The sequence below is a fragment of the Coloeus monedula genome, assembly GCF_965178545.1.
Source record: "Coloeus monedula genome assembly, chromosome: 40".
In the NCBI taxonomy this organism is placed as follows: Eukaryota; Metazoa; Chordata; class Aves; order Passeriformes; family Corvidae; genus Coloeus; species Coloeus monedula.
Genome location: NC_138820.1, coordinates 1,035,510 through 1,063,404, shown reverse-complemented (window position 1 = coordinate 1,063,404; position 27,895 = coordinate 1,035,510). Strand labels below are relative to the sequence as shown.

At 59.0% G+C, this 27,895-nt stretch overlaps 2 protein-coding genes across 2 annotated transcripts; one reads left to right on the top strand and one right to left on the bottom strand.

Moving 5' to 3' along the window:
- Nucleotides 1-170: 170 nt before the first annotated feature.
- TAF6 (TATA-box binding protein associated factor 6) lies at nt 171-24,887 on the bottom strand. The gene is made up of 14 exons (XM_082300558.1): nt 24,577-24,887; nt 24,016-24,102; nt 20,469-20,622; nt 18,545-18,601; nt 18,283-18,402; nt 15,115-15,257; nt 11,873-11,950; nt 10,786-10,887; nt 8,145-8,327; nt 5,809-5,883; nt 4,694-4,819; nt 3,666-3,839; nt 2,119-2,337; nt 171-726 (listed from the first exon to the last, which is right to left on the bottom strand). The coding sequence occupies exons 1-14, from the start codon at nt 24,730-24,732 to the stop codon at nt 256-258; spliced, it is 2,145 nt and encodes a 714-aa protein (XP_082156684.1). The 5' UTR covers nt 24,733-24,887; the 3' UTR covers nt 171-255.
- Nucleotides 24,888-25,012: 125 nt separating this feature from the next.
- MBLAC1 (metallo-beta-lactamase domain containing 1) lies at nt 25,013-27,855 on the top strand (the record flags this gene model as incomplete). Its single annotated transcript, XM_082300578.1, has 3 exons — nt 25,013-25,144; nt 25,831-26,500; nt 27,721-27,855. The coding sequence occupies 3 exons, from the start codon at nt 25,013-25,015 to the stop codon at nt 27,747-27,749; spliced, it is 831 nt and encodes a 276-aa protein (XP_082156704.1). The 3' UTR covers nt 27,750-27,855.
- Nucleotides 27,856-27,895: the final 40 nt, after the last annotated feature.

The following is a 27,895-nucleotide window of genomic DNA, read 5'->3' as shown; positions in this document are numbered from 1 at the left end:
GGGGACAATTTGGGGACACTTTGGGGTCCCCCAGCCCCCCCTTGTCACCCCCAGGACCCCCTGGGGACAATTTGGGGACACCTTGGGGTCCCCCAGCCCCCCCTTGTCACACCCAGGACCCCCCTGGGGACACTTTGGGGTCCCTCAGCCCCCCCTTGCCACCCCCAGGACCCCTCAGTGACCCCTCAGTGACCCCTCAGTGACCCTCTGGCCCCCTGGCCGCCACTGCCCGGTCACTGCCCGGTCACTGGCCGGTCACTGGCCACCCTGTGGCTCCTGTGTCCCACCCGCGGGGGTCCCGTTGGCTTTACCGAAGGTGCCAGCGGTGGCCCCCGCCGGCCCTTGGGGACTGTCCCCAGCCTCCGCCTTGACCGTGGCCGCCACCGGGGACGCGCCGCTGCCGCCGCCGCTGGCCGCCGTGGTGGCCACCGTGGTGGCACTTGGGGACAACTGCGGCGCCGGGGGGGTGGCACCGGGGGCACTGGGGGTGGTGGCGGCAGTGCCAGCGGTGCCTTTGGTGTCACCCGCGGCGGGCAGGGACACCACGATGTATTTCTGCACCGCCGCGCTGGGGACGCCGCCGGCAGCGCCGGACACGCCGCTGGCACCGCCGGCGCCGGGCACGGCGGGCGCCGACACCAGTTTGACCAGTGGCTGCACGCTGGGGACGGTGGTGGTGACCGGGGAGGTGGCGGTGGGCGCGGGGGACGTGCTCAGGGTGATCACCTGGGGAGGGGGGGGGGGGACAAAGGGGGGCACTTTTGGTCACCTCGGTGGCACCTCGGGGGTGGCCCTGGTGTGTCCTGTCCCCCACCCTCCCCCGGGGTGTCCTCGATGTCCCTGTTGTCCCCCCCTTGTTCCCTGCGTGTCCCCTGTGTCCCCTTTGTTGTCCCTGGTGTCCCCCCACTGTCCCCTCCTTGTCCCTCCCCATGTCCCCTCAGCAGTGTCCCGATGTCCCTGTGTGCCCCGATGTCCTCACGTCCCCACATCCCCATATCCCCCTGTCCCCATGTCCCCATGTCCCTGTGTCCCCCTGTCCCCATATCCCCATCCCCGTATCCCCCTGTCCCCATGTCCCCAATGTCCCCCCTCCCCATATCCCCCTGTCCCCATGTCCCCATGTCCCTGTGTCCCCCTGTCCCCATATCCCCATATCCCCGTGTCCCCCTGTCCCCGTGTCCCCATATCCCCGTGTCCCCCTGTCCCTGTGTCCCCCTGTCCCCATATCCCCATCCCCGTATCCCCCTGTCCCCATGTCCCCAATGTCCCCCCTCCCCATATCCCCATGTGCCCCTGTCCCCCGTGTCCCCATGTCCCCCTATTCCCAATATCCCCAATGTCCCCACATCCCCATGTCCCCCTGTCCCTATGTCCCCCTGTCCCCAATATTCCCATATCCCCCTGTCCCCATATCCCCATGTCCCCAATATTCCCATATCCCCCTGTCCCCATATCCCCATGTCCCCAATATTCCCATATCCCCCTGTCCCCATGCCCCATATCCCTGTGTCCCCCTGTCCCCCATGTTCCCCCCCGTCCCCCCGTGTCCCCCTGTCCCCAATATCCCCAATATCCCCGTGTCCCCCCCTGTCCCCCCGTGTCCCCCTGTCCCCAATATCCCCAATATCCCCGATGTCCCCGTGTCCTCCCCTGTCCCCCCGTGTCCCCCTGTCCCCAATATCCCCAATATCCCCGTGTCCCCCCCTGTCCCCCCGTGTCCCCCTGTCCCCAATATCCCCAATATCCCCGATGTCCCCGTGTCCTCCCCTGTCCCCCCGTCCCCAATATCCCCGATGTCCCTGTGTCCTCCCCTGTCCCCCCGTGTCCCCCACGTCCCCCTGTCCCCAATATCCCCGATGTCCCCATGTCCCCCCCGTCCCCCCGTGTCCCCCTGTCCCCAATATCCCCAATATCCCCAATGTCCCCGTGTCCCCCCCTGTCCCCCCGTGTCCCCCTGTCCCCAATATCCCCAATGTCCCCGTGTCCCCCCGTGTCCCCCTGTCCCCAATATCCCCGATGTCCCCATGTCCCCCCCGTCCCCCCGTGTCCCCCTGTCCCCCCGTGTCCCCCTGTCCCCAATATCCCCGATGTCCCCATGTCCCCCCCCTGTCCCCGTACCTGCTGGCCGGCGCTGCTGGCCGAGGACATGACGATGAACTTGGGGGGTGGCGGCGAGGGCTGGGTGGGGGTCCCGGGGCGGCCGGGGGCCAGCGTGGGCACGGGGACGGGCACGGGGACGGGCAGGGCGATGGCGCTGGGGACCTTGATGATGCTGGGGGGGCGCGGGGGCCCCCCCGGGGCCTGCGGGGCCTGGGACAGCGTCAGCGTCGGGCGCGGCTGCGGGGACACAGGGGACAGTCAGGGACATTGGGGACAGTCAGGGACATTGGGGACACAGTCAGGGACATTGGGGACACAGGGGACAGTCAGGGACATTGGGGACAGTCAGGGACATTGGGGACACTGGGACATTGGGGACACTGGGGACAGTCAGGGACACAGGGGACAGTCAGGGACATTGGGGACAGTCAGGGACATTGGGACAGTCAGGGACATTGGGGACACTGGGGACAGTCAGGGACACAGGGGACAGTCAGGGACATTGGGGACAGTCAGGGACATTGGGGACACTGGGGACAGTCAGGGACACAGGGGACAGTCAGGGACATTGGGGACATTGGGGACACAGGGACAGTGTTGGGCGCGGCTGCGGGGACAGCGGGGACACGGTCAGGGACATTGGGGACAGTCAGGGACATTGGGGACACAGGGACATTGGGGACAGAGTCAGGGACATTGGGGACACTGGGGACAGTCAGGGACATTGGGGACAGTCAGGGACATTGGGGACATTGGGGACACAGTCAGGGACATTGGGGACATTGGGGATAATGGGGACATTGGGGACACGGGGACATTGGGGACAATGGGGACATTGGGGACAGTCAGGGACACTGGGGACAGTCAGGGACATTGGGGACAGCGGTCACAGGGGGGACAGGGACACACAGGGGGACATCGGTCACCTGGGGGACGGAGGGACACAGAGGGGGCCGCCGGCCGTGGGAGGACAGGGGGACACGGGGACACAGGTCCCAGAGAGGTGACCCCTGCGTGGACCAGGACCCTCCAGGGTGGCCACGTGTCCCCAGGTGTCCCCCAGGTGTCCCCACAACCCCTCCCTGCCCCCCCCCCCCGTGTCCTCAGGTGTCCCCAGGTGTCCCCAAGCCCACCCAGGTGAGGGCCCAGTGACCCCCTGGGCTGGCACCGGGTGGCTGCAGACCCCCCCCCTCCCCTGTCCCCCTCCCACAACGTCCCCGATGTCCCCAAGGTCACCTGGGTGATGGTCAGCGGGGTCCTGGTCACCTGCAGGGCCTGCAGGGCCACCTGTGTCCCCAGTCCCCCAGTCCCCCAATCCCCCCAGTGTCACCTGGGTGATGGTCAGCGGGGTCCTGGTCACCTGCAGGGCCTGCAGGGCCACCTGTGTCCCCATGTCCCAGTGTCCCCAGTCCCCTCGATGTCCCCAAATGTCCCCAGTGTCACCTGGGTGATGGTCAGCGGGGTCCTGGTCACCTGCAGGGCCCCCTGTGCCCCCATGTCCCAACGTCCCCAATCCCCTCATTCCCCCCAATCCCCCTGATGTCCCCCAGTGTCCCCAGGGTCACCTGGGTGATGGTCAGCGTGGTCCTGTTGACCTGCTGGGCCTGCAGGGCCGCCTGCGCCCGCGCCTTGACCACGTGGGAGCAGAGGAGCCCCCCCAGGTAGCCAAAGTCGCCCCGGTAGGACTCGGGGCTGTCGGGGGGGGGACGCGCCTTGGCCAGCACAGGGGCACAGTGCTTCTGTGGGGACATTGGGGACATCGTTGGGGACATTGGGGACATCGTTGGGGACATCAGAATGACACTGGGGACATCACTGGGGACAGCCCCAGCACGGGGGCACAGAGCTTCTTTGGGGACATTGGGGACATCGTTGGGGACATCACTGGGGACATTGGGAGGACTGGGGACGTGTCTTGTTTCTGAGTGTCCCCAACGTGTCCCCAACTTGGCCCCAGGTGTCCCTGAGGTGTCCCCAGGGTGTCCCCAGGGTGTCCCCAGGGTCCCCAGGGTGTCCCCAGGGTATCCCCATACTCCCAGGGTGTCCCCAGGATCCCCAAGGTGTCCCTGAGGTGACCCCAGGGTGTCCCCGAGGTGTCCCCAGGGTGTCCCCAGGATCCCCAGGGTGTCCCCGAGGTGTCCCCAAGGTGTCCCCAGGGCGTCCCCGAGGTGCCCCCAGGATCCCCAGGGTGTCCTTGGGGTGTCCCCAGGGTGTCCCCAGGGTGTCCCCAAGATCCCCAGGGTGTCCCCAGGATCCCCAAGGTGCCCCCAGGATCCCCAGGGTGTCCCCGGGGTGTCCCCAGGGTGTCCCCAAGATCCCCAGGGTGTCCTCAAGCTGTCCTGAGAGTGTCCCCAGGGTGTTCCCAGGGTGTCCCCATGACCCCGAGGTGTCCCCAAGGTGTCCCCAGGGTGTCCCCAGGGTGTCCCCAAGGTGTCCCCAGGGTGTCCCCAGGGTGTCCCCATGACCCCAGGGTGTCCCCATGACCCCAAGGTGTCCCCGAGGTGTCCCCAAGGTGTCCCCAGGGTGTCCCCATGACCCCGAGGTGTCCCCAGGGTGTCCCCAGGGTGTCCCCGGGCTGTCCCCCCTCACCCACCAGCAGCAGGGTCTGCACGTGGTCAGCCCCGATGCGGTCGATGTTGCTGACCACCGGCCCTTCCAGAATGTTCCGCACCCGCTCGCCCTCGGCCGGGAGCCGCGGCAGGATCAGGGTCTTGATCACCTGCGGACAGAGGGGACATCTGGGGACATCTGGGGACGTTGGGGGCGTTGGGGACATTGTAGGGGATGGGGGACATCGGGGACATTTGGGGGCGTTGGGGGGTTGGGGACATCAGGGACGTTTGGGGACATCGGGGACATTTGGGGGCATTGGGGGTTGGGGACATCGGGGACATTTGGGGACATCAGGGACGTTTGGGGACATCGGGGACATTTGGGGATGTTTGGGGACATTGGGGACTTTGGGGGCGTTGGGGACAGTGGGGACATTTTGGGGCTTTGGGGACAGTGGAAGACTTTGGGGACATTTGGGGGCATTGGGGACATTGGGGGGGACACAAGGGTGACCCAGAGACATGGAGGTGACACAGGGACATGGGGGTGACACTGAGGGTGACACTGAGGGTGACACTGGGGTGTCACTGATGTCACTTAGGGTGTCACTGATGTCACAGGTGCCAGTCAGGGTGTCACTGGTGTCACTGGGGTGTCACAGGTGCCACTCAGGGTGTCACTGGTGTCACTGGGGTGTCACTGGGGTGTCACTGGTGTCACTCAGGGTGTCACTGGTGTCACTGGGGTGTCACTGGGGTGTCACTGGTGTCACTCAGGGTGTCACTGGTGTCACTGGGGTGTCACTGGGGTGTCACAGGTGCCACTCAGGGTGTCACTGGTGTCACTGGGGGTGTCACTGGGGTGTCACAGGTGCCACTCAGGGTGTCACTGGTGTCACTGGGGTGTCACTGGGGTGTCACAGGTGCCACTCAGGGTGTCACTGGGGTGTCACTGGGGTGTCACTGGGGTGTCACAGGTGCCACTCAGGGTGTCACTGGTGTCACTGGGGTGTCACTGGGGTGTCACAGGTGCCACTCAGGGTGTCACTGGGGTGTCACTGGGGTGTCACAGGTGCCACTCAGGGTGTCACTGGGGTGTCACAGGTGCCACTCAGGGTGTCACTGGTGTCACTGGGGTGTCACAGGTGCCACTCACGTCGTGGCCCAGCTCGGCCAGCCCCGCGATGGAGCCGTAGCGCGTCGTCCAGGGGGTCTTGTCGTCCACCCAGCTCTGGTTGGGGGCAAAACGATGACCCTCGGCTGACCCCAAAGCCCAGATCCCAAACCCCAAGTTCCCCATTCCTGACCCCAAATCCAGAATCCCAAACCTCAAATCCCCCATTCCTGACCCCAAATCCAGAATCCCAGATCCCAAATTCCCCATTCCTGACCCCAAATTCCGCATTCCTGACCCCAAATCCAGAATCCCAGATCCTAAATCCCAAATTCCTCGTTCCTGACTCCAGATCCCAAATCCCAGATCCCACACCCCATATCTCATTCCCAACCCCATCCCTGACCCCAAATCCCCATTCCTGACCCCAAATCCCACCTTGGTGAAGGTTTTGGTGATACAGGACTCAATGTTGGTGGTGGTGCTGAAGTTCTTGTCCCACACCCCACACCCCAAATCCCCATTTCTGACCCCAAATCCCCATTCCTGACCCCAAATCCCCATTTCTGACCCCAAATCCCCCATTTCTGACTCCAAATCCCCATTCCTGACCCCAAATCCCCCATTTCTGACCCCAAATCCCCATTCCTGACCCCAAATCCCCCATTTCTGACACCAAATCCCCATTTCTGACCCCAAATCCCACCTTGGTGAAGGTTTTGGTGATGCGGGACTGGATGTTGTTGGTGGTGGTGCTGAAGTTCTTGTCCCACACCCTGCACCCCAAATCCCCATTTCTGACCCCAAATCCCCATTTCCGACCCCAAATCCCCATTCCTGACCCCAAATCCCCCATTTCTGACCCCAAATCCCCATTCCTGACCCCAAATCCCCCATTTCTGACACCAAATCCCCATTTCTGACCCCAAATCCCACCTTGGTGAAGGTTTTGGTGATGCGGGACTGGATGTTGTTGGTGGTGCTGCTGAAGTTCTTGTCCCACACCCCACACCCCAAATCCCCATTCCTGACCCCAAATCCCCCGTTTCTGACCCCAAATCCCACCTTGGTGAAGGTTTTGGTGATGCGGGACTGGATGTTGTTGGTGGTGGTGCTGAAGTTCTTGCACACCTGGGCCCGTCCCCATCCCACACCCCACACCCCAAATCCCCATTTCCGACCCCAAATCCCCCATTTCTGACCCCAAATCCCCATTCCTGACCCCAAATCCCCCATTCCTGACCCCAAATCCCACCTTGGTGAAGGTTTTGGTGATGCGGGACTGGATGTTGGTGGTGGTGCTGCTGAAGTTCTTGCACACCTGGGCCCATCCCCATCCCACACCCCACACCCCAAATCCCCATTTCCGACCCCAAATCCCCATTCCTGACCCCAAATCCCCCATTTCTGACACCAAATCCCCATTTCTGACCCCAAATCCCACCTTGGTGAAGGTTTTGGTGATGCGGGACTGGATGTTGTTGGTGGTGGTGCTGAAGTTCTTGTCCCACACCCTGCACCCCAAATCCCCATTTCTGACCCCAAATCCCCATTTCCGACCCCAAATCCCCATTCCTGACCCCAAATCCCCCATTTCTGACACCAAATCCTCATTTCTGACCCCAAATCCCACCTTGGTGAAGGTTTTGGTGATGCGGGACTGGATGTTGTTGGTGGTGGTGCTGAAGTTCTTGTCCCACACCCCACACCCCAAATCCCCCATTCCTGACCCCAAATCCCCATTTCTGACCCCAAATCCCCATTTCTGACCCCAAATCCCCATTCCTGACCCCAAATCCCCCATTCCTGACCCCAAATCCCCCATTTCTGACCCCAAATCCCCCATTCCTGACCCCAAATCCCACCTTGGTGAAGGTTTTGGTGATGCGGGACTGGATGTTGTTGGTGGTGGTGCTGAAGTTCTTGTCCCACACCCCACACCCCAAATCCCCATTCCTGACCCCAAATCCCTCGTTTCTGACCCCAAATCCCACCTTGGTGAAGGTTTTGGTGATGCGGGACTGGATGTTGTTGGTGGTGGTGCTGAAGTTCTTGTCCCACACCCCACACCCCAAATCCCCATTTCTGACCCCAAATCCCCGTTCCTGACCCCAAATCCCACCTTGGTGAAGGTTTTGGTGATGCGGGACTGGATGTTGTTGGTGGTGCTGCTGAAGTTCTTGTCCCACACCCCACACCCCAAATCCCCATTTCTGACCCCAAATCCCCGTTCCTGACCCCAAATCCCACCTTGGTGAAGGTTTTGGTGATGCGGGACTGGATGTTGTTGGTGGTGCTGCTGAAGTTCTTGTCCCACACCCCACACCCCAAATCCCCATTCCTGACCCCAAATCCCCATTCCTGACCCCAAATCCCACCTTGGTGAAGGTTTTGGTGATGCGGGACTGGATGTTGTTGGTGGTGGTGCTGAAGTTCTTGCACACCTGGGCCACCAGGCGGGCGGCGAAGTCCCGCAGGGCCCAGTGGTTGTCCACGTCCGGCCGCAGGCACAGCTGGCGGCTCACGATGCACGTCATGACCGCCGGGATCAGCTCGTGCAGCTGCGGGACGGGGACACGAGGGGACACTCAGGGACACGTTTGGGACACTTGGGGACACTCAGGGACACGTTTGGGACACTTGGGCACACTCAGGGACACATTTGGGACACGGCTGGGACACGTTTGGGACACTTGGGCACACTCAGGGACACATTTGGGACACGGCTGGGACACATTTGGGACACTCGGGGACACTCAGGGACACGTTTGGGACACTTGGGGACACGTTTGGGATACTTGGGGACATGTTTGGGACACTTGGGCACACTCAGGGACACATTTGGGACACGGCTGGGACACGTTTGGGACACTTGGGGACACTCAGGGACACATTTGGGACACGGCTGGGACACGTTTGGGACACTTGGGGACACTCAGGGACACGTTTGGGATACTTGGGGACATGTTAGGGACACTCAGGGACACTCAGGGACACATTTGGGACATGGCTGGGACATGTTTGGGACACTTGGGGACACTCAGGGACACATTTGGGACACGGCTGGGACACGTTTGGGACACTTGGGGACACTCAGGGACACGTTTGGGACACTTGGGCACACTCAGGGACACATTTGGGACACTTGGGGACATGTTTGGGACACTTGGGGACACGCAGGGACACGCAGGGACACAGCTGGGACATGTTAGGGACATGCGGCGACACGTTTGGGACACTCAGGGACACGTTTGGGACACTTGGGGACACTCGGACACATTTGGGACACTCAGGGACACATTTGGGACACGGCTGGGACATGTTTGGGACACTTGGGGACACGTTTGGGACACTTGGGCACACTCAGGGACACATTTGGGACACTTGGGGACATGTTTGGGACACTTGGGGACACGCGGGGACACGCAGGGACACAGCTGGGACATGTTAGGGACATGCGGCGACACGTTTGGGACACTTGGGGACACTCAGGGACACGTTTGGGACACTTGGGGACATGTTAGGGACACTTGGGGACACTTGGGGACACGCAGGGACAGCTGGGACATGTTAGGGACATGCGGAGACACATTTGGGACACTTGGGGACACTCAGGGACACGTTTGGGATACTTGGGGACATGTTTAGGACACTCAGGGACACTCAGGGACACATTTGGGACATGGCTGGGACATGTTTGGGACACTTGGGGACACTCGGACACATTTGGGACACGGCTGGGACATGTTTGGGACACTTGGGGACACGTTTGGGACACTTGGGGACACTCAGGGAGACGTTTGGGACACTTGGGGACATGTTTGGGACACTTGGGGACACTCAGGGAGACGTTTGGGACACTTGGGGACATGTTTGGGACACCTGAGGACACATTTGGGACACTTGGGGACACATTAGGGACACTCGGGGACACGTTTGGGACACTCGGGGACACCTGGGGACACGTTTGGGACACTTGGGGACACTCGGGGACACCTGAGGACACATTTGGGACACTTGGGGACACTCGGGTTGTCCATCAGAGCCTGGTAGGGACACAAGCAGACATTGGGAGCACAGAGAGTGAGAGAGAGGTGACAGAGAGGTGACAGGGAGGTGACAGAAGGTGACACTTGGTGACAGGGAGGTGACACAGGTGACAGGGAGGTGACACAGGTGACAGGGGGGTGACACAGGTGACGCTCAGGTATTTCTCCAGGTACAGCGTGGGGTTGTCCATCAGAGTGGACATCGGGGTGACAGAGGGTGACAGGGAGGTCCCGGAAGGTGACAGGGAGGTGACAGAGGGTGACACTCGGTGACACAGGTGACAAGGGGTGACAGAGGGTGACACAGGTGACAGGGAGGTCCCAGAGGGTGACAGGGAGGTGACAGGGAGGTGACACAGGTGGCAGGGAGGTGACAGGGGGGTGACACAGGTGACAGGGAGGTGACAGGGAGGTCCCAGAGGGTGACAGGGAGGTGACAGAGGGTGACACTCAGTGACACAGGTGACAGGGAGGTGACACAGGTGACAGGGAGGTGACAGGGAGGTGACACAGGTGACAAGGAGGTGACACTCGGTGACACAGGTGACAGGGAGGTGACAGGGAGGTCCCAGAGGGTGACAGGGAGGTCCCAGAAGGTGACAGGGAGGTGACAGAGGGTGACACTCGGTGACACAGGTGACAGGGAGGTGACAGGGAGGTGACACAGGTGACACTCAGGTATTTCTCCAGGTACAGCGTGGGGTTGTCCATCAGAGTGGACATCGGGGTGACAGAGGGTGACAGGGAGGTGACACAGGTGACAGGGAGGTGACAGGGAAGTGACACAGGTGACAAGGAGGTGACACAGGTGACACTCACGTATTTCTCCAGGTACAGCGTGGGGTTGTCCATCAGAGTGGACATCGGGGTGACAGAGGGTGACAGGGAGGTGACACAGGTGACAGGGAGGTGACAGGGAGGTCCCAGAGGGTGACACTCGGTGACACTCGGTGACACAGGTGACACTCACGTATTTCTCCAGGTACAGCGTGGGGTTGTCCATCAGGGCCTTCACCATCCTCATCAGGTAGATGAGCAGGGCCAGGTTGTTCTGCACCACGTTCACCCGCACCTGGGGACACCGTGGGGACATCCCTGGGGGGCTTGGGGACATCCCTGGGGGCTTGGGGACATCCCAGGGGGTTTGGGGACATCCCTGGGGGCTTGGGGACATCCCAGGGGGTTTGGGGACACCTCCAGGGGTTTGGGGACATCCCAGGGGGTTTGGGGACATCCCTGGGGGGCTTGGGGACACCTCCAGAGGGGTTGGGGACATCCCAGGGGGTTTGGGGACATCTCCAGAGGGGTTGGGGACATCTCCAGAGGGTTTGGGGACATCCCTGGGGGGCTTGGGGACACCTCCAGGGGGTTTGGGGACATCTCCAGGGTGGTTTGGGGACACCTCCAGGGGTTTGGGGACATTCCCAGGGGGTTTGGGGACATCTCCAGGGTGGTTTGGGGACATCCCTGGGGATTTGGGGACATTCCCAGGGGCTTGGGGACACCTCCAGGGGGGCTTGGGGACATCCCTGGGGGGTTGGGGACATTTCCTGGGATTTTGGGGACACCTCCAGGGGGGGCTGGGGCCATTCCCAGGGGATTTTGGGGCCATTCCCAGGGATTTTTGGGGCCATATCCCAAGATTTCGGGGCCATTCCCAGGGATTTTTGGGACCCCACAACTTTTGGGGCCATTTCCCAGGATTTTAGGGCCACTCCCAGGGGGTTTTGGGGCCACTCCCAGGGGGTTTTGGGGCCATTCCCAGGGATTTTTTGGGGCCATTTCCCAGGATTTTGGACCCATTGCTGGGATTTTTGGGACTCCCACAATTTTTGGGGCCATTCCCAGGGATTTTGGGGCCATTTCCCAGGGGGTTTTGGGGTCATTCCCAGCGATTTGGGACCCCCACGATTTTTGGGGCCATTTCCCAGGATTTTGGACCCATTCCTGGGACTTTGGGGACCCCCACAATTTTTGAGGCCATTCCCAGGGGATTTTGAGGCCATTCCCAGGGATTTTGGGGCCGTTTCCCGGGATTTCGGTGCCCCTGGGCTCACCCCCTCGGAGATGAAGGTGCTGAAGCGCGGCAGCATCTGGTACAGGCCGGGGTCGGTGGCGATGCTCTGCAGGGCCTCCTGTGGGGACATTTGGGGACATTTGGGGACATTGGGGACATTTGGGGACATTGGGGACACCCCAGAGACATTTGGGGACATTTGGGGACACCCTGGGGACATCAAGGACACCCCAGGGACATTGGGGACACCCCGGGGACATTTAGGGACACCCTCGGGACACTGGGGACACCCCAGGGACATTTGGGGACACCCCAAGGACTCCCTGGGGACATTTGGGGACATTTAGGGACACCCCAGGGACATTTAGGGACACCCTGGGGACACTGAGGACACCCCAGGGACATTTAGGGACACCCTGGGGACACTCAGGGGACACTGAGGACACCCTGGGGACATTTGGGGACACCTCAGGGACATTTAGGGACACTTTGGGGACACTTAGGGGACACCCTGGGGTCATTGGGGACACCTCAGGGACATTTAGGGACACTTTGGGGACACCCTGGGGTCATTGGGGACACTTAGGGACATTTAGGGGACACCCTGGGGACATCAAGGACACGCCAGGGACTCCCTGGGGACATTTAGGGACACCCCAAGGACATTGGGGACATTTAGGGACACCCCAGGGACACGCAGGGACACCCTGGGGACATTTGGGGACACTCAGGGGACACCCTGGGGACACCCTGGGGACATTTAGGGACACCCCGGGGACATTTAGGGACACTCAGGGGACACTGGGGACACCCCAGGGACATTGGGGACACCCCAAGGACTCCCTGGGGACATTTGGGGACACCCTGGGGACACTGAGGACACCCCAGGGACATTTGGGGACACTCAGGGGACACTTAGGGGACACCCCAGGGACATTGGGGACACTTAGGGGACACTCTGGGGTCATTGGGGACACCTCAGGGACATCTAGGGACACTCAGGGGACACCCTGGGGACACCCTGGGGTCATTGGGGACACTTAGGGACATTTAGGGGACACCCTGGGGACATCAAGGACACGCCAGGGACTCCCTGGGGACATTTAGGGACACCCTGGGGACACTCAGGGGACATTGGGGACACCCCAGGGACATTTGGGGACATTGGGGACACCCCGGGACACCCTGGGGACATTTGGGGACACTCAGGGGACACCCTGGGGACATTTGGGGACACGCCAGGGACTCCCTGGGGACATTTGGGGACACCCCAAGGACATTGGGGACATTTAGGGACACCCCAGGGACACGCAGGGACACCCTGGGGACATTTGGGGACACTCTGGGGACACTTAGGGGACACCCTGGGGACATTGGGGACACCCCAGGGACATTTAGGGACACCCTGGGGACACTGGGGACACCCCAGGGACATTTGGGGACACCCCAAGGACTCCCTGGGGACATTTGGGGACATTTAGGGACACCCCAGGGACATTTGGGGACACCCCAAGGACATTTGGGGACATTTAGGGACACGCCAGGGACTCCCTGGGGACATTTGGGGACACTCAGGGGACACCCCAGGGACATTTGGGGACACTTTGGGGACACTGGGGACACCCAGGGGTGGTTTTGGGGTGGTTTCGGGGCATTTTTTGGGGTGATTTTGGGGTGTTCTTGATGTAATTTTGCGGTGGTTCTGAGAGTGGTTTTGGGTTGATTTTGGAGTGATTTTGGGATCGTTTTGGGGTGGTTTTAGGGCGGTTCTGGGGGTGGTTTTGGGGTGAATTCGGGATGGTTCTGGGGGTGGTTTTGGAGAGAATTTTGGGTGGTTCTGGGGCATTTTTGGGGTGGTTCTGGGTTGATTTCGGGGGATTTTGGGGTGACTCAGGACCCGTTTTGCCTCGCAGGAACCCTCGCATGGGCAGATTTTGGGGGATTTTGGGGGGTTTTGATGACTCCCTGTAGGGTTTTGGGCTCTGTAGGGTTTTGGGCTCTGTAGGATTTTGGGTGATTTTGGGGATGATTTTAGGGTGGTTTTGGAGTGGTTTTAGGGGCATTTTTGGGGTGTTCTTGACGTAGTTTTGGGGTGATTTTGGGTGATTTCGGGGTGATTTTGGGGTGGTTCTGGGGGTACTTTTGGGGTGAATTTGGGGCAGTTTTGGGGCATTTTTGGGGTGTTCTTGACGTAGTTTTGGGGTGATTGTGGGGTGATTTTGGGGTGGTTCTGGGGGGATTTTGGGGTATTTTTGAGGTGGTTTTAGGTCGGTTCTGGGGGTGGTTTAGGGGAGAATTTGGGGTGGTTTTGGGGCATTTTTGGGGTGGTTTTGGGTTGATTTCAGGGTGGTTTTGGGGTGACTCAGGACCCGTTTGGCCTTGCAGGCCTCGGTGATCCCCTCGCAGGGGCAGATTTTGGGGGATTTTGGGGGGTTTTGATGACTCCTTGTAGGGTTTTGGGCCCTGTAGGATTTTGGGTGATTTTGGGGTGGTTTTGGGTTGATTTTAGGGCTGGTTTTGGGGTGGTTCTGGGGTGAATTTGGGGTGATTTTGGGGTGATTTTGGGGGTGGTTTTGGGGTGAATCTGGAGCAGTTCTGGGGCATTTTTGGGGTGTTCTTGATGTAGTTTTGGGACGAATCTGGGGTGATTTTGGGGTGGTTTTGGGGTGACTCAGGACCCGTCTGGCCTTGCAGGCCTCGGTGATCCCCTCGCAGGGGCAGATTTTGGGGGATTTTGGGGGGTTTTGATGACTCCCTGTAGGGTTTTGGGCTCTGTAGGATTTTCGGTGATTTTGGGGATGATTTTAGGGTGGTTTTGGAGTGGTTTTAGGGGCATTTTTGGGGTGTTCTTGACGTAGTTTTGGGGTGATTTTGGGTGATTTCGGGGTGATTTTGGGGTGGTTCTGGGGGTGCTTTTGGGGTGAATTTGGGGCGGTTTTGGGGCATTTTTGGGGTGTTCTTGACGTAGTTTTGGGGTGATTGTGGGGTGATTTTGGGGTGGTTCTGGGGGGATTTTGGGGTATTTTTGAGGTGGCTTTAGGGTGGTTCTGGGGGTGGTTTAGGGGAGAATTTGGGGTGGTTCTGGGGCATTTTTGGGGTGGTTTTGGGTTGATTTCAGGGTGGTTTTGGGGTGACTCAGGACCCGTTTGGCCTCGCAGGCCTCGGTGATCCCCTCGCAGGGGCAGATTTTGGGGGATTTTGGGGGGTTTTGATGACTCCTTGTAGGGTTTTGGGCCCTGTAGGATTTTGGGGTGATTTTGGGGGGATTTTGGGGTGACTCACAGCCCGTTTGGCCTCGCAGGAGCCCACGCAGGCCTCGGTGATCTCCTTGTAGTAGAGCTGCTGCTCCACCGACAGCTCGTGGACGCTGCGGGGCTTCAGCCGCAGGGGGGGCCCCTCCAGCAACGGGGGCTTCTTCTCCTTCCCTGGGGACCCCAAAAACATCAGGAACCCCCCCCTAAAGTCCCCAAAACCCCGTTGGTTTCTCCTCAAAATCATAGGGGATTTCTTGGCCTTCCCTGGAATACCCCAAAAGTCACCTAGCACCCGAAAGCGCCTTAAATCACCCCCAAAACCCTTTTAGACCCCCAAAAATCCCTTAAAACTTGCCCTAAATCCTCCCAATCCACCCCAAAACCCCTCTTAAATGCCCCAAACGCCCCTTGATCCCCCCTAAACCTCCCTTAACCCCCCCAAACCCACCCTAAAGCCCCGTAAATCTCCCCAAAACCCCTCCAAGCACCCCCAAACCCACCCTAAACTCCCCAAAACCCCCCAAAACCCACCCTAAATCCCCTAGAATCGCCCCAAATCCTTCCCAAAACCCCTCCAGCCACCCCAAAACCTCCCTTAAATCCCCTTTAATTCCCCCAAACCCTCTCAAAACCTCCCTTAACACCCCCAAACCCCCTTAAATCCCCCCCAAATCCCTCTTAATCCCCCCAAACCCCCTCAAAACCTCCCTTAACACCCCCAAACCCCCTTAAATCCCCCCAAAATCCCTCTTAATCCCCCAAACCCCCTCAAAACCTCCCTTAACACCCCCAAACCCACCCTAAACCCCCTTAAATCCCCCCTTAAATCCCCCCAAAACCTTTTAAATCCCCCCAAACCTCCCTTAAACTCCCCCTAATCCCCCCAAAACCTCCAAGCCCTCCAAAAAATCCTGTAAATCCCCCCAAATCTCCCCTTAAATCCCCCCTAATCCCCCCCAAAACCTTTTCAATTCCCCCAAAACCTCCCTTAAACTCCCCCTAATCCCTCCAAAACCCCCTTAAATTCCCCCAAAAACCCCTCCAAACCCCCCAAATCCACCATAATCCCCCCAAACCTTTTTAATCTCCCCAAATCCCCCTTAAATCCCCCAAAAAACCTTCCAAGCCCCCCAAAACCCCCCTTAAATCCCCCAAACGCCCCTTGATCCCCCCTAAACCTCCCTTAACCCCCCCAAACCCACCCTAAAGCCCCGTAAATCTCCCCAAAACCCCTCCAAGCACCCCCAAACCCACCCTAAACTCCCCAAAACCCCCCAAAACCCACCCTAAATCCCCTAGAATCGCCCCAAATCCTTCCCAAAACCCCTCCAGCCACCCCAAAACCTCCCTTAAATCCCCTTTAATTCCCCCAAACCCTCTCAAAACCTCCCTTAACACCCCCAAACCCCCTTAAATCCCCCCAAAATCCCTCTTAATCCCCCCAAACCCTCTCAAAACCTCCCTTAACACCCCCAAACCCCCTTAAATCCCCCCAAAATCCCTCTTAATCCCCCCAAACCCTCTCAAAACCTCCCTTAACACCCCCAAACCCCCTTAAATCCCCCCAAAATCCCTCTTAATCCCCCCAAACCCTCTCAAAACCTCCCTTAACACCCCCAAACCCACCCTAAACCCCCTTAAATCCCCCCTTAAATCCCCCCAAAACCTTTTAAATCCCCCCAAACCTCCCTTAAACTCCCCCTAATCCCCCCAAAACCTCCAAGCCCCCCAAAAAATCCCGTAAATCCCCCCAAATCTCCCCTTAAATCCCCCCTAATCCCCCCCAAAACCTTTTCAATTCCCCCAAAACCTCCCTTAAACTCCCCCTAATCCCTCCAAAACCCCCTTAAATTCCCCCAAAAACCCCTCCAAACCCCCCAAATCCACCATAATCCCCCCAAACCTTTTTAATCTCCCCAAATCCCCCTTAAATCCCCCAAAAAACCTTCCAAGCCCCCCAAAACCCCCCTTAAATCCCCCAAACGCCCCTTGATCCCCCCTAAACCTCCCTTAACCCCCCCAAACCCACCCTAAAGCCCCGTAAATCTCCCCAAAACCCCTCCAAGCACCCCCAAACCCACCCTAAACTCCCCAAAACCCCCCAAAACACCCTAAATCCCCTAGAATCGCCCCAAATCCTTCCCAAAACCCCTCCAGCCACCCCAAAACCTCCCTTAAATCCCCTTTAATTCCCCCAAACCCTCTCAAAACCTCCCTTAACACCCCCAAACCCCCTTAAATCCCCCCCAAATCCCTCTTAATCCCCCCAAACCCCCTCAAAACCTCCCTTAACACCCCCAAACCCCCTTAAATCCCCCCCAAATCCCTCTTAATCCCCCAAACCCCCTCAAAACCTCCCTTAACACCCCCAAACCCACCCTAAACCCCCTTAAATCCCCCCTTAAATCCCCCCAAAACCTTTTAAATCCCCCCAAACCTCCCTTAAACTCCCCCAATCGCCCCAAAACCTCCAAGCCCCCCAAAAAAATCCCGTAAATCCCCCCAAATCTCCCCTTAAATCCCCCCTAATCCCCCCCAAAACCTTTTCAATTCCCCCAAAACCTCCCTTAAACTCCCCCTAATCCCTCCAAAACCCCCTTAAATTCCCCCAGAAACCCCTTAAATCCGCCAAATCCCCCATAATCCCCCCAAAGCCCCCAAAATCCCCCCAAAACCTCCCTTCAACTCCCCCTAATCCCCCAAGCCCCCTTAAATCCCCCAAAAACCCCTTAAATCCCCCCAAACCTGCCTTAAACTCCCCCTAATCCCCCCAAAAAATCCCTTAAATCCCCCCAAACTCTTCTAATCCCCCCAAAACCCCCTTAAATTCCCCCAAACTCCCCATAATCCCCCCAAATCCCCCATAATCCCCCCAAAACCCCCTTAAATTCCCCCAAATCCCCCCTAAAGCCCCTACAATTCCCCAAAAAAACCCCTTAAATCCCCCTAAATCCCCCCAAAACCCCTCCAAGCCCCCCAAAACCCCCTTAAATCCCCCCAAATCCCCCATAATTCCCCCCAAATCCTTTTTAATTCCCCCAAAAACCCCTCCAAGCCCCCCAAAACCCCCCCTAATCCCTCCAAATCCCCCTTAAATCCCCCCAAATCCTTTTTAATTCCCCCAAAAACCCCTCCAAGCCCCCCCAAAACCCCCTTAAATCCCCCCAAAATCCCCTTTAACCACCCCAAACCCCACCTTTTCCATCGCCCCCGGCCCCTCCCGGCCCTTTGGATTTTGGGGTCCCCTCGTCCTCCTGGCCGGGCTTGGCCGATTTCAGGGGTTCGGTGGCCTCGGCTTTCTGCTGCTCCTTGGGGGCTGAGGGGGGCACAGAAACGGGGTCAGGGGGTCCCCAAAATTTGGGGAAAGAAGAGGGGAAAAAAATAAAATAAAAAAAAAAAATCCCCATTTTTGGGGGGTTTAGGGAAGGGGTTTTTTTTGGGGGGGGGGGGTCACGCACCTGGAGGGGGATTTTCGGGGATCGCCGGCTGCACCCCCTCGATGCTGAGCCAGTGGGCTGGGGGGGACCCCAAAAAGGGAAATCAGACTGAAATCACCCCAAAAAAGCATCTCCAGAACGCCCCAAATCCGCTCAAATCCCAGCCCCGGAATTCGCCTTGAAAAGGACCCAAATCAGGGGTTTTCCATCCGGGCCTTCCAAATCCTCCCCAAATCCTCCCCAAAATCCTCCCTCCAGCCCCCAAAATCCTCACAAATCCTCCTGAAACCCCAAAATCCTCCCAAATCTCCCCTCCAGTCCCCAAAATCCCCACAAATCCTCCTGAAATCCCCAAAATCCTCCCAAAATCCCCCCTCCAGCCCCAAAATCCTCACAAATCCCCCCAAATCCTCCCAAAATCCCCCCTCCAGCCCCCCAAATCCTCCCAAATCCTCCCCAAATCCCCCAAAATCCTCCCAAATCCCCCCAAAATCCTCACAAATCCTCCCCAAAATCCCCCCTCCAGCCCCCAAAATCCTCACAAATCCTCACAAATCCCCTCAAATCCCCCCTCCAGCCCCCAAAATCCTCACAAATCTTCCCCAAAATCCCCCCTCCAGCCCCCAAAACCCCTCAAATCCTCCTGAAATCCCCACAAATCCTCCCAAAATCCCCCCCTCCAGCCCCCAAAATCCTCACAAATCATCCTGAAATCCCCCCAAATCCCCCCTCCAGCCTCCCAAATCCCCCCTTCACTACCCCAAAAGCCCCCCATAACTCCCCAAAATTCCCCCAAATCCCTTCCCATTCCCCCAAGTTCCCTCTCCAACTCCCCAAATCCCCTTAAGTCCCCCAAAATCCCCCGTCCAGCCCCCAAAATCCCCCCAAATCCCCCCTCCAGCCCCCCAAAGCCCCCCAAATCCTCCCGAAATCCCCCCAAATCCCCTTCCAGTTCCCAAAATGCTCACAAATCCTCCCTCCAGCCCCCCAAATCCTCTCCAAATCCCCCAAATCCTCCCAAAATCTCCCCAAATCCTCCCAAAATCCCCCCAAATCCTCCCAAAACCCCCCAAATCCTCCCAAAATCCCCCCAAATCCCCCCTCCAGCCCCCAAAATACCCACAAATCCTCCTGAAATCCCCTTGAATCCCCCCTCCAGCTCCCCAAATCCTCCCAAAATCCCCCCCAATCCTCCCCAAATTCCCCCAGATCTCCCCATAACTCCCTCCAAACACCCCAAATCCTCCCCAAATTCCTCCAAATCCTCCCTCCAGCTCCCAAAATCCCCCCACATCTCCCCATAACTCCCTCCAAACACCCCAAATCCTCCCAAAATCCCCCCAAATCCCCCCTCCAGCCCCCAAAATCCCCATAAATCCTCCTGAAATCCCTCCAAACACCCCAAATCCTCCCAAAATCCCCCCAAATCCCCCCTCCAGCCCCCAAAATCCCCATAAATCCTCCTGAAATCCCTCCAAACACCCCGAATCCTCCGGAAATCCCCCCAAATCCCCCCTCCAGCCCCCAAAATCCCCACAAATCCTCCTGAAATCCCCCCAAAATCCCCCCTCCAGCCCCCAAAATCATCCCAAATCCCCCCTCCAGCCTCCAAAATCCTCACAAATCCTCACAAATCCCCTCAAATTCCCCCTCCAGCCCCCAAAATCCTCACAAATCCTCCAGAAATCCCCTCAAATCCCCCCTCCAGCCCCCAAAATCCTCACAAATCCTCACAAATCCCCCCAAATCCTCCCTCCAGCCCCCAAATCCTCCCCAAATCCTCCCAAAATCCCCCCAAATCCTCCCTCCAGCCCCCAAATCCTCCCCAAATCCTCCCAAATCCCCCCTCCAGCCCCCAAAATCCTCACAAATCCTCTTGAAATCCCCCCCAGATCCCCCCAAATCCTCCCAAAATCCTCCCCAAATCCCCCCTCCAGCCCCCCACCCTTGAGGCAGACGTCGAGGGGCACCCTGGGCAGGGGGGTGTTGATGATGTCGCTCAGATCCACCTCCTTCTCCTCGTAGAAGTACAGCTCCCGCCCGCCGCCGCTGGCGAAGCGGAACGGGATGAACTCCTGGGCGTGGAACCCGTACAGGGGCTGGGGACACAGAAAAACGGGGCTGAGGGGGCTTTTCCTGGGATTTTGGGGGGATTCGTGGGGTTTTGGGGGGATTTCCCTCAATTTTGGGGACGTTTCCTTTGGTTTTGGGGGAGTTTCCCTCAGTTTCAGGGAGGTTTTTCCCTCAGGATGAACTCCTGGGCGTGGAACCCGTACAGGGGCTGGGGACACAGAAAAACGGGGCTGAGGGGGCTTTTCCCGGGATTTTGGGGGGATTCGTGGGGTTTTGGGGGGATTTCCCTCAATTTTGGGGACGTTTCCTTTGGTTTTGGGGGAGTTTCCCTCAGTTTCGGGGAGGTTTTTCCCTCAGGATGAACTCCTGGGCGTGGAACCCGTACAGGGGCTGGGGACACAGAAAAACGGGGCTGAGGGGGCTTTTCCTGGGATTTTGGGGGGATTCGTGGGGTTTTGGGGGGATTTCCCTCAATTTTGGGGACGTTTCCTTTGGTTTTGGGGGAGTTTCCCTCAGTTTCAGGGAGGTTTTTCCCTCAGGATGAACTCCTGGGCGTGGAACCCATACAGGGGCTGGGGACACAGAAAAACGGGGCTGAGGGGGCTTTTCCCGGGATTTTGGGGGGATTCGTGGGGTTTTGGGGGGATTTCCCTCAATTTTGGGGACGTTTCCTTTGGTTTTGGGGGAGTTTCCCTCAGTTTCGGGGAGGTTTTTCCCTCAGGATGAACTCCTGGGCGTGGAACCCGTACAGGGGCTGGGGACACAGAAAAACGGGGCTGAGGGGGCTTTTCCTGGGATTTTGGGGGGATTCGTGGGGTTTTGGGGGGATTTCCCTCAATTTTGGGGACGTTTCCTTTGGTTTTGGGGGAGTTTCCCTCAGTTTCGGGGAGGTTTTTCCCTCAGGATGAACTCCTGGACGTGGAACCCGTACAGGGGCTGGGGACACAGAAAAACGGGGCTGAGGGGGCTTTTCCTGGGATTTTGGGAGGATTTCTCCCAATTTTTGGGGGGATTCGTGGGGTTTTGGGGGGATTTTCCTGGATTTCGGGGCCATTTCACACCATTTCCAGGGAGTTCCCCTCAATTCCCAAGGCCCTTCCCTCAGTTTTGGGGGGCTTTCCCTCAGTTTTGGGGGGATTTCCCTCAGTTTTGGGGGGCTTTCCCTCAGTTTTGGGGCTTTCCCTCAGTTTTGGGGTGTTTCCCTCAGTTTTGGGCACGTTTCCTTTGATTTTGGGGGCGTTTCCCTCAGTTTCAGGGAGGTTTTTCCCTCAGGATGAACTCCTGGGCGTGGAACCCGTACAGGGGCTGGGGACACAGAAGAGGGGGGTTTTCCTGGGATTTTTGGGGGGATTCATTGGTTTTTGGGGGGATTTTCCTGGATTTCGGGGCCATTTCACGCCATTTCCAGGGAGTTTGCCTCAATTTCCAAGGGGATTCCCTCAGTTTTGGGGGAATTCCCCTCAGTTTCCAAAGGGTTTCCCTCCTTTTCGGGGGGAGTTTCCCTCAGTTTCGGGGAGGTTTTTCCCTCAGGATGAACTCCTGGGCGTGGAACCCGTACAGGGGCTGGGGACACAGAAAAACGGGGCTGAGGGGGCTTTTCCTGGGATTTTGGGGGGATTCGTGGGGTTTTGGGGGGATTTCCCTCAATTTTGGGGACGTTTCCTTTGGTTTTGGGGGAGTTTCCCTCAGTTTCGGGGAGGTTTTTCCCTCAGGATGAACTCCTGGGCGTGGAACCCGTACAGGGGCTGGGGACACAGAAAAACGGGGCTGAGGGGGCTTTTCCTGGGATTTTGGGGGGATTCGTGGGGTTTTTGGGGGGGTTCGTTGGTTTTTGGGGGGATTTCCCTGGATTTTGGGGCCATTTCACACCATTTCCAGGGAGTTCCCCTCAATTCCCAAGGCCCTTCCCTCAGTTTTGGGGGGCTTTCCCTCAGTTTTGGGGGAATTTCCCTCAATTTCTGAAGGGTTTCCCTCAGTTTTAGGGGGTGTTTCCCTCAGTTTTGGGTGGCTTTCCCTCAGTTTTGGGGCTTTCCTTGGTTTTCAGGGTGTTTCCCTCAATTTTGGGGACATTTCCTTTGATTTTGGGGGCGTTTCCCTCAGTTTCGGGGAGGTTTTTCCCTCAGGATGAACTCCTGGGTGTGAAACCCGTACAGGGGCTGGGGACACAGGAAAGGGGGGTTTTCCTGGGATTTCGGGGGGATTTCTCCCAATTTTTGGGGGGATTTTCCTGGATTTTGGGGCCATTTCACACCATTTCCAGGGAGTTCCCCTCAATTTCCGAGTGGATTCCCTCAGTTTTGGGGGGATTTCCCTCAGTTTTGGGGGGGATTTCCCTCAGTTTCCGAAGGGTTTCCCTCTTTTTTGGGTGGCTTTCCCTCAGTTTTGGGCGGCTTTCCCTCAGTTTTGGGCGGCTTTCCCTCAGTTTTCAGGATGTTTCCCTCAATTTTGGGGACATTTCCTTTGATTTTGGGGGAGTTTCCCTCAGTTTCAGGAAGGTTTTTCCCTCAGGATGAACTCCTGGACGTGGAACCCGTACAGGGGCTGGGGACACAGTAAAGGGGGGTTTCCCCGGGATTTTGGGGGGATTCGTGGGGTTTTGGGGGGATTTTCCTGGATTTCGGGGCCATTTCACACCATTTCCAGGGAGTTTGCCTCAGTTTTATGGAACTTTCTCTTGGATTTGGGGGGATTTCCCTGGATTTTGGGGCGTTTCCCTCCATTTGGGAAGGTTTCCCTCATTTTTCGGGCTGTTTCCCTTGGTTTTGGGGGGTTCCTCTTGGTTTGAGAGGATCTCCCTCTGTTTTGGGGGAGTTTCCCTGGATTTGGATGGGGTTTCCTCAATTTTTGGAGAGGTTTCCCTTGGTTTAGGGGGCATTTCCCTGTTTTGAAGGGATTTTCCATGATTTTGGGGGAGTTTTCCTGGTTTTGAAGGAGTTTCCCTTCAGTTTTCCTGCATTTCCCCTCAGTTTTGGGGGGATTTCCTTGGATTTGGGGGGGATTTCCCAGGATTTTGAGGAATTTCCTTTGGTTTGGGAAAATTTCCCTCAATGTTGGGGTGATTTCCCTCAATGTTAGGGCATTTCCCTCAAACTGGGACAGTTTTCCTCAGCTTTGGGGGGTGTTTCCCTTGATTTGGAAGAGTTTCCCACAATTCTGGGGAGCTTTCTTTGATTTCCAAAGGATTCTCCTTGATTGTGAGGGGAGTTCCTCTCGTTTTGCAGCTGTTTTCCTCAATTTTGGGGGTAATTCCCTTAATTTGGAAGAAATTCCCCTCAATTCCTGCGTGAGTTTCTCTCGATTTTGAGGGAATTCCCTCAATTTTGAAGGGATTTTTTTCAACTTTGGAAAAGCTTCCCTCAATTCTGAGGGGATTCCCTCAATTTTGGGTTTTTTTCCCCTCAATTTGGTGGGGTTTTTACCTCCACATTTTTCAGCTTGAGGGCAAAATCGACATCTCCTGTTGTGAGTTTTCGTCTCTTCCCCATGTGCATGAACTTGAGAGCATCCTGTGGGGGAAAAAAAGGGATTTTGGGCACGGATTAGAGGGAAAAACAAGGTTTAGGGGAAAAAAGAAAGGAAAAGGGGGAAAAAAGAGGAGAAAAAAGTGCTTTAAAGCAAGAAAATGGGAGGAGAAAGGGATGAAAAAGGGATTTTGGGTGGCAAAATGGGGATCTGAGGGGCACTTTAAGGAGGAAAGAGGGCTTAGGATGAAAAAAGGGGGAGAAAGGGGCATTTTGGAAGGAATTAAGGGGTGAAAAGGAGGTTTAGGGGGAAAAGGGGTCCAAAGTGGGAAAATGAAGGGGAAAGGGGATTTGGGGGGGGAAGTTTGAGCTCCAAGGGGGTCCCACCCCACACCCAGCCCCCAAATTTTGGGGTCTCCCCCTCCCCATCCCCACCTCCCACACCTGGGGGATCCAAAGGGGTCCCTCTCCCCTTCCCACTCCCTGTGCCCCCCCCAAATTTCGGGGTCTCCCCCTCACCTGCGCCACCTCCTTGAGGCGGTAGCTCGCCTCCTCCGCCAGCAGCTGACACGTCTCCTCAGGGACCCCCGCGACCCCCATGGCCTCCGCCATCACCTTCATGGACTCGGCGGGCAGCAGCGTGTGGCTCAGCTTCAGCTTCTTCTCCTCCGCCATCTCCGCGCTCTCTCCGAGCCCCCCAAAGCCAGGGGGACCCCCCCCAGAAGGGGCGGCGGGGCCGCGGAGGGAGCGCGGGGAGCTCCGGCCGCTCCTCAGGCCGCTCCCGCCGCCGCCATCTTGGCGCGGCCCCTCAGCGCCGCCGCCATCTTGGCGCCCCGCCTCCCGCCGCCGCGGGTCCTGGACGGCGCGGGTTGGGAATTAAAAAAACGGGGATGAATTTCCATCAAACCGCCCGAGGATAAAGGCGATAATTGCTATCGCGATATATTAGTGCGATATGGAGGGGAAGCGGGGTTTGTTGAGGGGGTGGGAGGTGGCGGTGAATGCGGGTTACTATGGCCCTGCCAGGACCTGCAAAGAGGCGGGAAAGGGAGGCGGGGCTCGGCCTGAGGCGCTGGAGGCGCGTGGGGTAACGGAGAGGGGGAAACCATTGAGGGGGGAACGGGGGGGGGGACGGGGGGGACCATTGGGGAGAATGGGGGGGAAATGGGGGGGTTTGGGGGGGACACTTCGAGGGGACAACTGAGGGGAAATGAGGGGATCGTTGGGGTGGAATGGGGAGACCATTGTGGGAGTGGAGGGGGAATGGGGAGAGACCACTGGGGTGAAAATGGGGGGTAATGGGGAGGACATGGAGGGGAATGGGAGGAAATGGGGGAAACCATTGGGAAAGAATGGAGGGAACTATTGGGGGGGGGGAAATGGGGGAGACCATTGGAGGGAATGGAGGGGGGGCAAAGGGGGGAGACCATTGAGGAGAATGGGGGGGAAATTGGGGGGGAATGGGGGAGACCATTGGGAGGGAATGGGGGGAGAATAGAGGGGGATAATGGGAGAGACCATTGAGGACAATGGGGGGGAAATGGGGGAGACCATTGAGGGGAATGGGGGGCAATGGGAGAGACCATTGAAAGGAATGGAGGGGTCTCCTCCACCCTGATCTCCCCCCCACAGGCCACTGGAACCCTCCGACCGTCATCCCCCCCCCAAAAAAAACCCCAAAACCCCCCCCAAAAAATGCCCCGGCGCTTCCAAACCTCCCCGTTGGGCTCCCTGTCCATCCCGGGCCCCCTTTACTCCGTCCGGGTGCTCCAGGTGGGCTTCAACACCCCCAACCCCGACGGCTCCGTCCACGCCGACGGCTCCGTCACCCTCGTCTCGGGGGGCCCCTTGACCGTCCTGGTGGACACTGGCGGCCCCTGGCTCCGGCCCCACCTCCCCGAGCTCCTGGCGGCCCAAGGGCTGACCCCGGCCGACGTCACGCACGTGGTGGTCACCCACGGCCACTCGGACCACGTGGGCAACATCAACCTCTTCCCCGACGCCACCGTCCTGGTGGGCTTCGACCTGAGCCGCGGACGGGGCCACTACTTGCCCCACGGGCTGGCCAGCGGCGTGCCCTTGGTGCTGCACCCCGGCCACCTGCAGGTGACCCCCACGCCCGGCCACACGCGGGCCCACGTCAGCCTGGTGGCCTCGGGGACGTCGCTGGGGACGGTGGCGGTGGCCGGGGACGCGTTCGAGCGCCGGGAGGACGAGGGCGAGTGGCGAGCGCTGAGCGAGGAGCCCGCGGAGCAGCGGCGCAGCCGCCGGCGCTTGGTGGCCCTGGCCGATGTCATCGTGCCCGGGCACGGGGAGCCCTTCAGGGTGCTCCGGGAGTGGGGGGACGGGGAGGACCCCCGGGGTGACGAGGAGGAGGAGGAAGAGGAGGACGATGTCAGCCCTGGAGGTGGCAGCGAGGGACGCGGGGACGAGGCTGGAGGAGGTGGGGAGCTGGAGGTGGCAGCAGGGGACACCTCTGGGGACACCTCTGGGGACACCTCTGGGGACACCTCTGGGGGTGTGGGGACATCGTTGGGGACACGGGGACACCGCTGGGGACATGGGGACACCATTGGGGGTGGGATAGGGGACACAGGGACACCACTGGGGGTGGGATAGGGGACATGGGGACACCTCTGGGGATGTGGGGACATCGTTGGGGACACGGGGACACCGCTGGGGACACGGGGACACCGTTGGAGGTGGGATAGGGGACACGGGGACATCGCTGGGGACACGGGGACATCGTTGGAGGTGGGATAGGGGACATGGGGACACCTCTGGGGACACGGGGACATCGCTGGGGACACGGGGACATCGTTGGAGGTGGGATAGGGGACAAGGGGACACTTCCAGGGATGTGGGGACACCATTGGGGGTGGCAGCAGGGGACATGGGGACACCTCCGGGGACACGGGGACACCTCTGGGGACACGGGGACACCGTTGGAGGTGGGATAGGGGACATAGGGACATGTCAAGGGACATGGGGACAGCCTGGAGGTGGCAGCAGGGGACATGGGGACACCTCCAGGGACACGGGGACACCACTGGAGGTGGGATAGGGGACACCTCTGGGGATGTGGGGACATCGTTGGGGACACCCTGGGGCTGGCACCGAGGGACACCAGGAGGAGGTGGGGCACTGGAGGTGGCAGCAGGGGACATGGGGACACCGTTGGAGGTGGGATAGGGGACATGGGGACATCTCTGGGGACATGGGGACACCTCTGGGGACACGGGGACATTGTTGGGGGTGGGATAGGGGACACAGGGACACTCCCAGGGACGTTGGGACACCCTGGAGGTGGCAGCAGGGGACATGGGGACACCTCTGGGGACATGGGGACACCGTTGGAGGTGGGATGGGGGACACGGGGACATGTCAAAGGACATGGGGACATCTCTGGGGACGTGGGGACACCCTGGAGGTGGCTTTAAGGGACACCCTGAAATGGGACATGGGGACACCATTGGAGGTGGGATGGGGGACACGGGGACACCTCTGGGGACATGGGGACACCCTGGGGGTGGCACCGAGGGACACCAGGAGGAGGTTGGGCACTGGAGGTGGCAGCAGGGGACATTGGGGACACTCCCAGGGACACACGGGGACACCCCGGAGGTGGCCCCGAGGGAAGGCGACACCTCGGGCTGTCCCCAGGTCACGAGAGCCCCGCGGAGAGAACTTGAACAGCCCCGAGGTGTCACCGGAGCCCCTTGGGGACACCCCTGAGATGTCACCGGAGCCCCTTGGGGACACCCCCGAGGTGTCACCGGAGCCCCTTGGGGACATCCCTGAGATGTCACCGGAGCCCCTTGGGGACATCCCCGAGGTG

Excerpts from the sequence above, each read along its gene's own strand:
- TAF6 (XM_082300558.1), bottom strand. The coding sequence starts at position 24,732 with ATGGCGGAGGAGAAGAAGCTGAAGCTGAGCCACACGCTGCTGCCCGCC. Across the intron at positions 24,103-24,576 it reads GCCTCAAGGAGGTGGCGCAG|GATGCTCTCAAGTTCATGCA; the intron begins GTGAGGGGGAGA and ends TTTCCCCCACAG. Across the intron at positions 8,328-10,785 it reads CGCTGTACCTGGAGAAATAC|CTGCACGAGCTGATCCCGGC; the intron begins GTGAGTGTCACC and ends CCCGTCCCGCAG.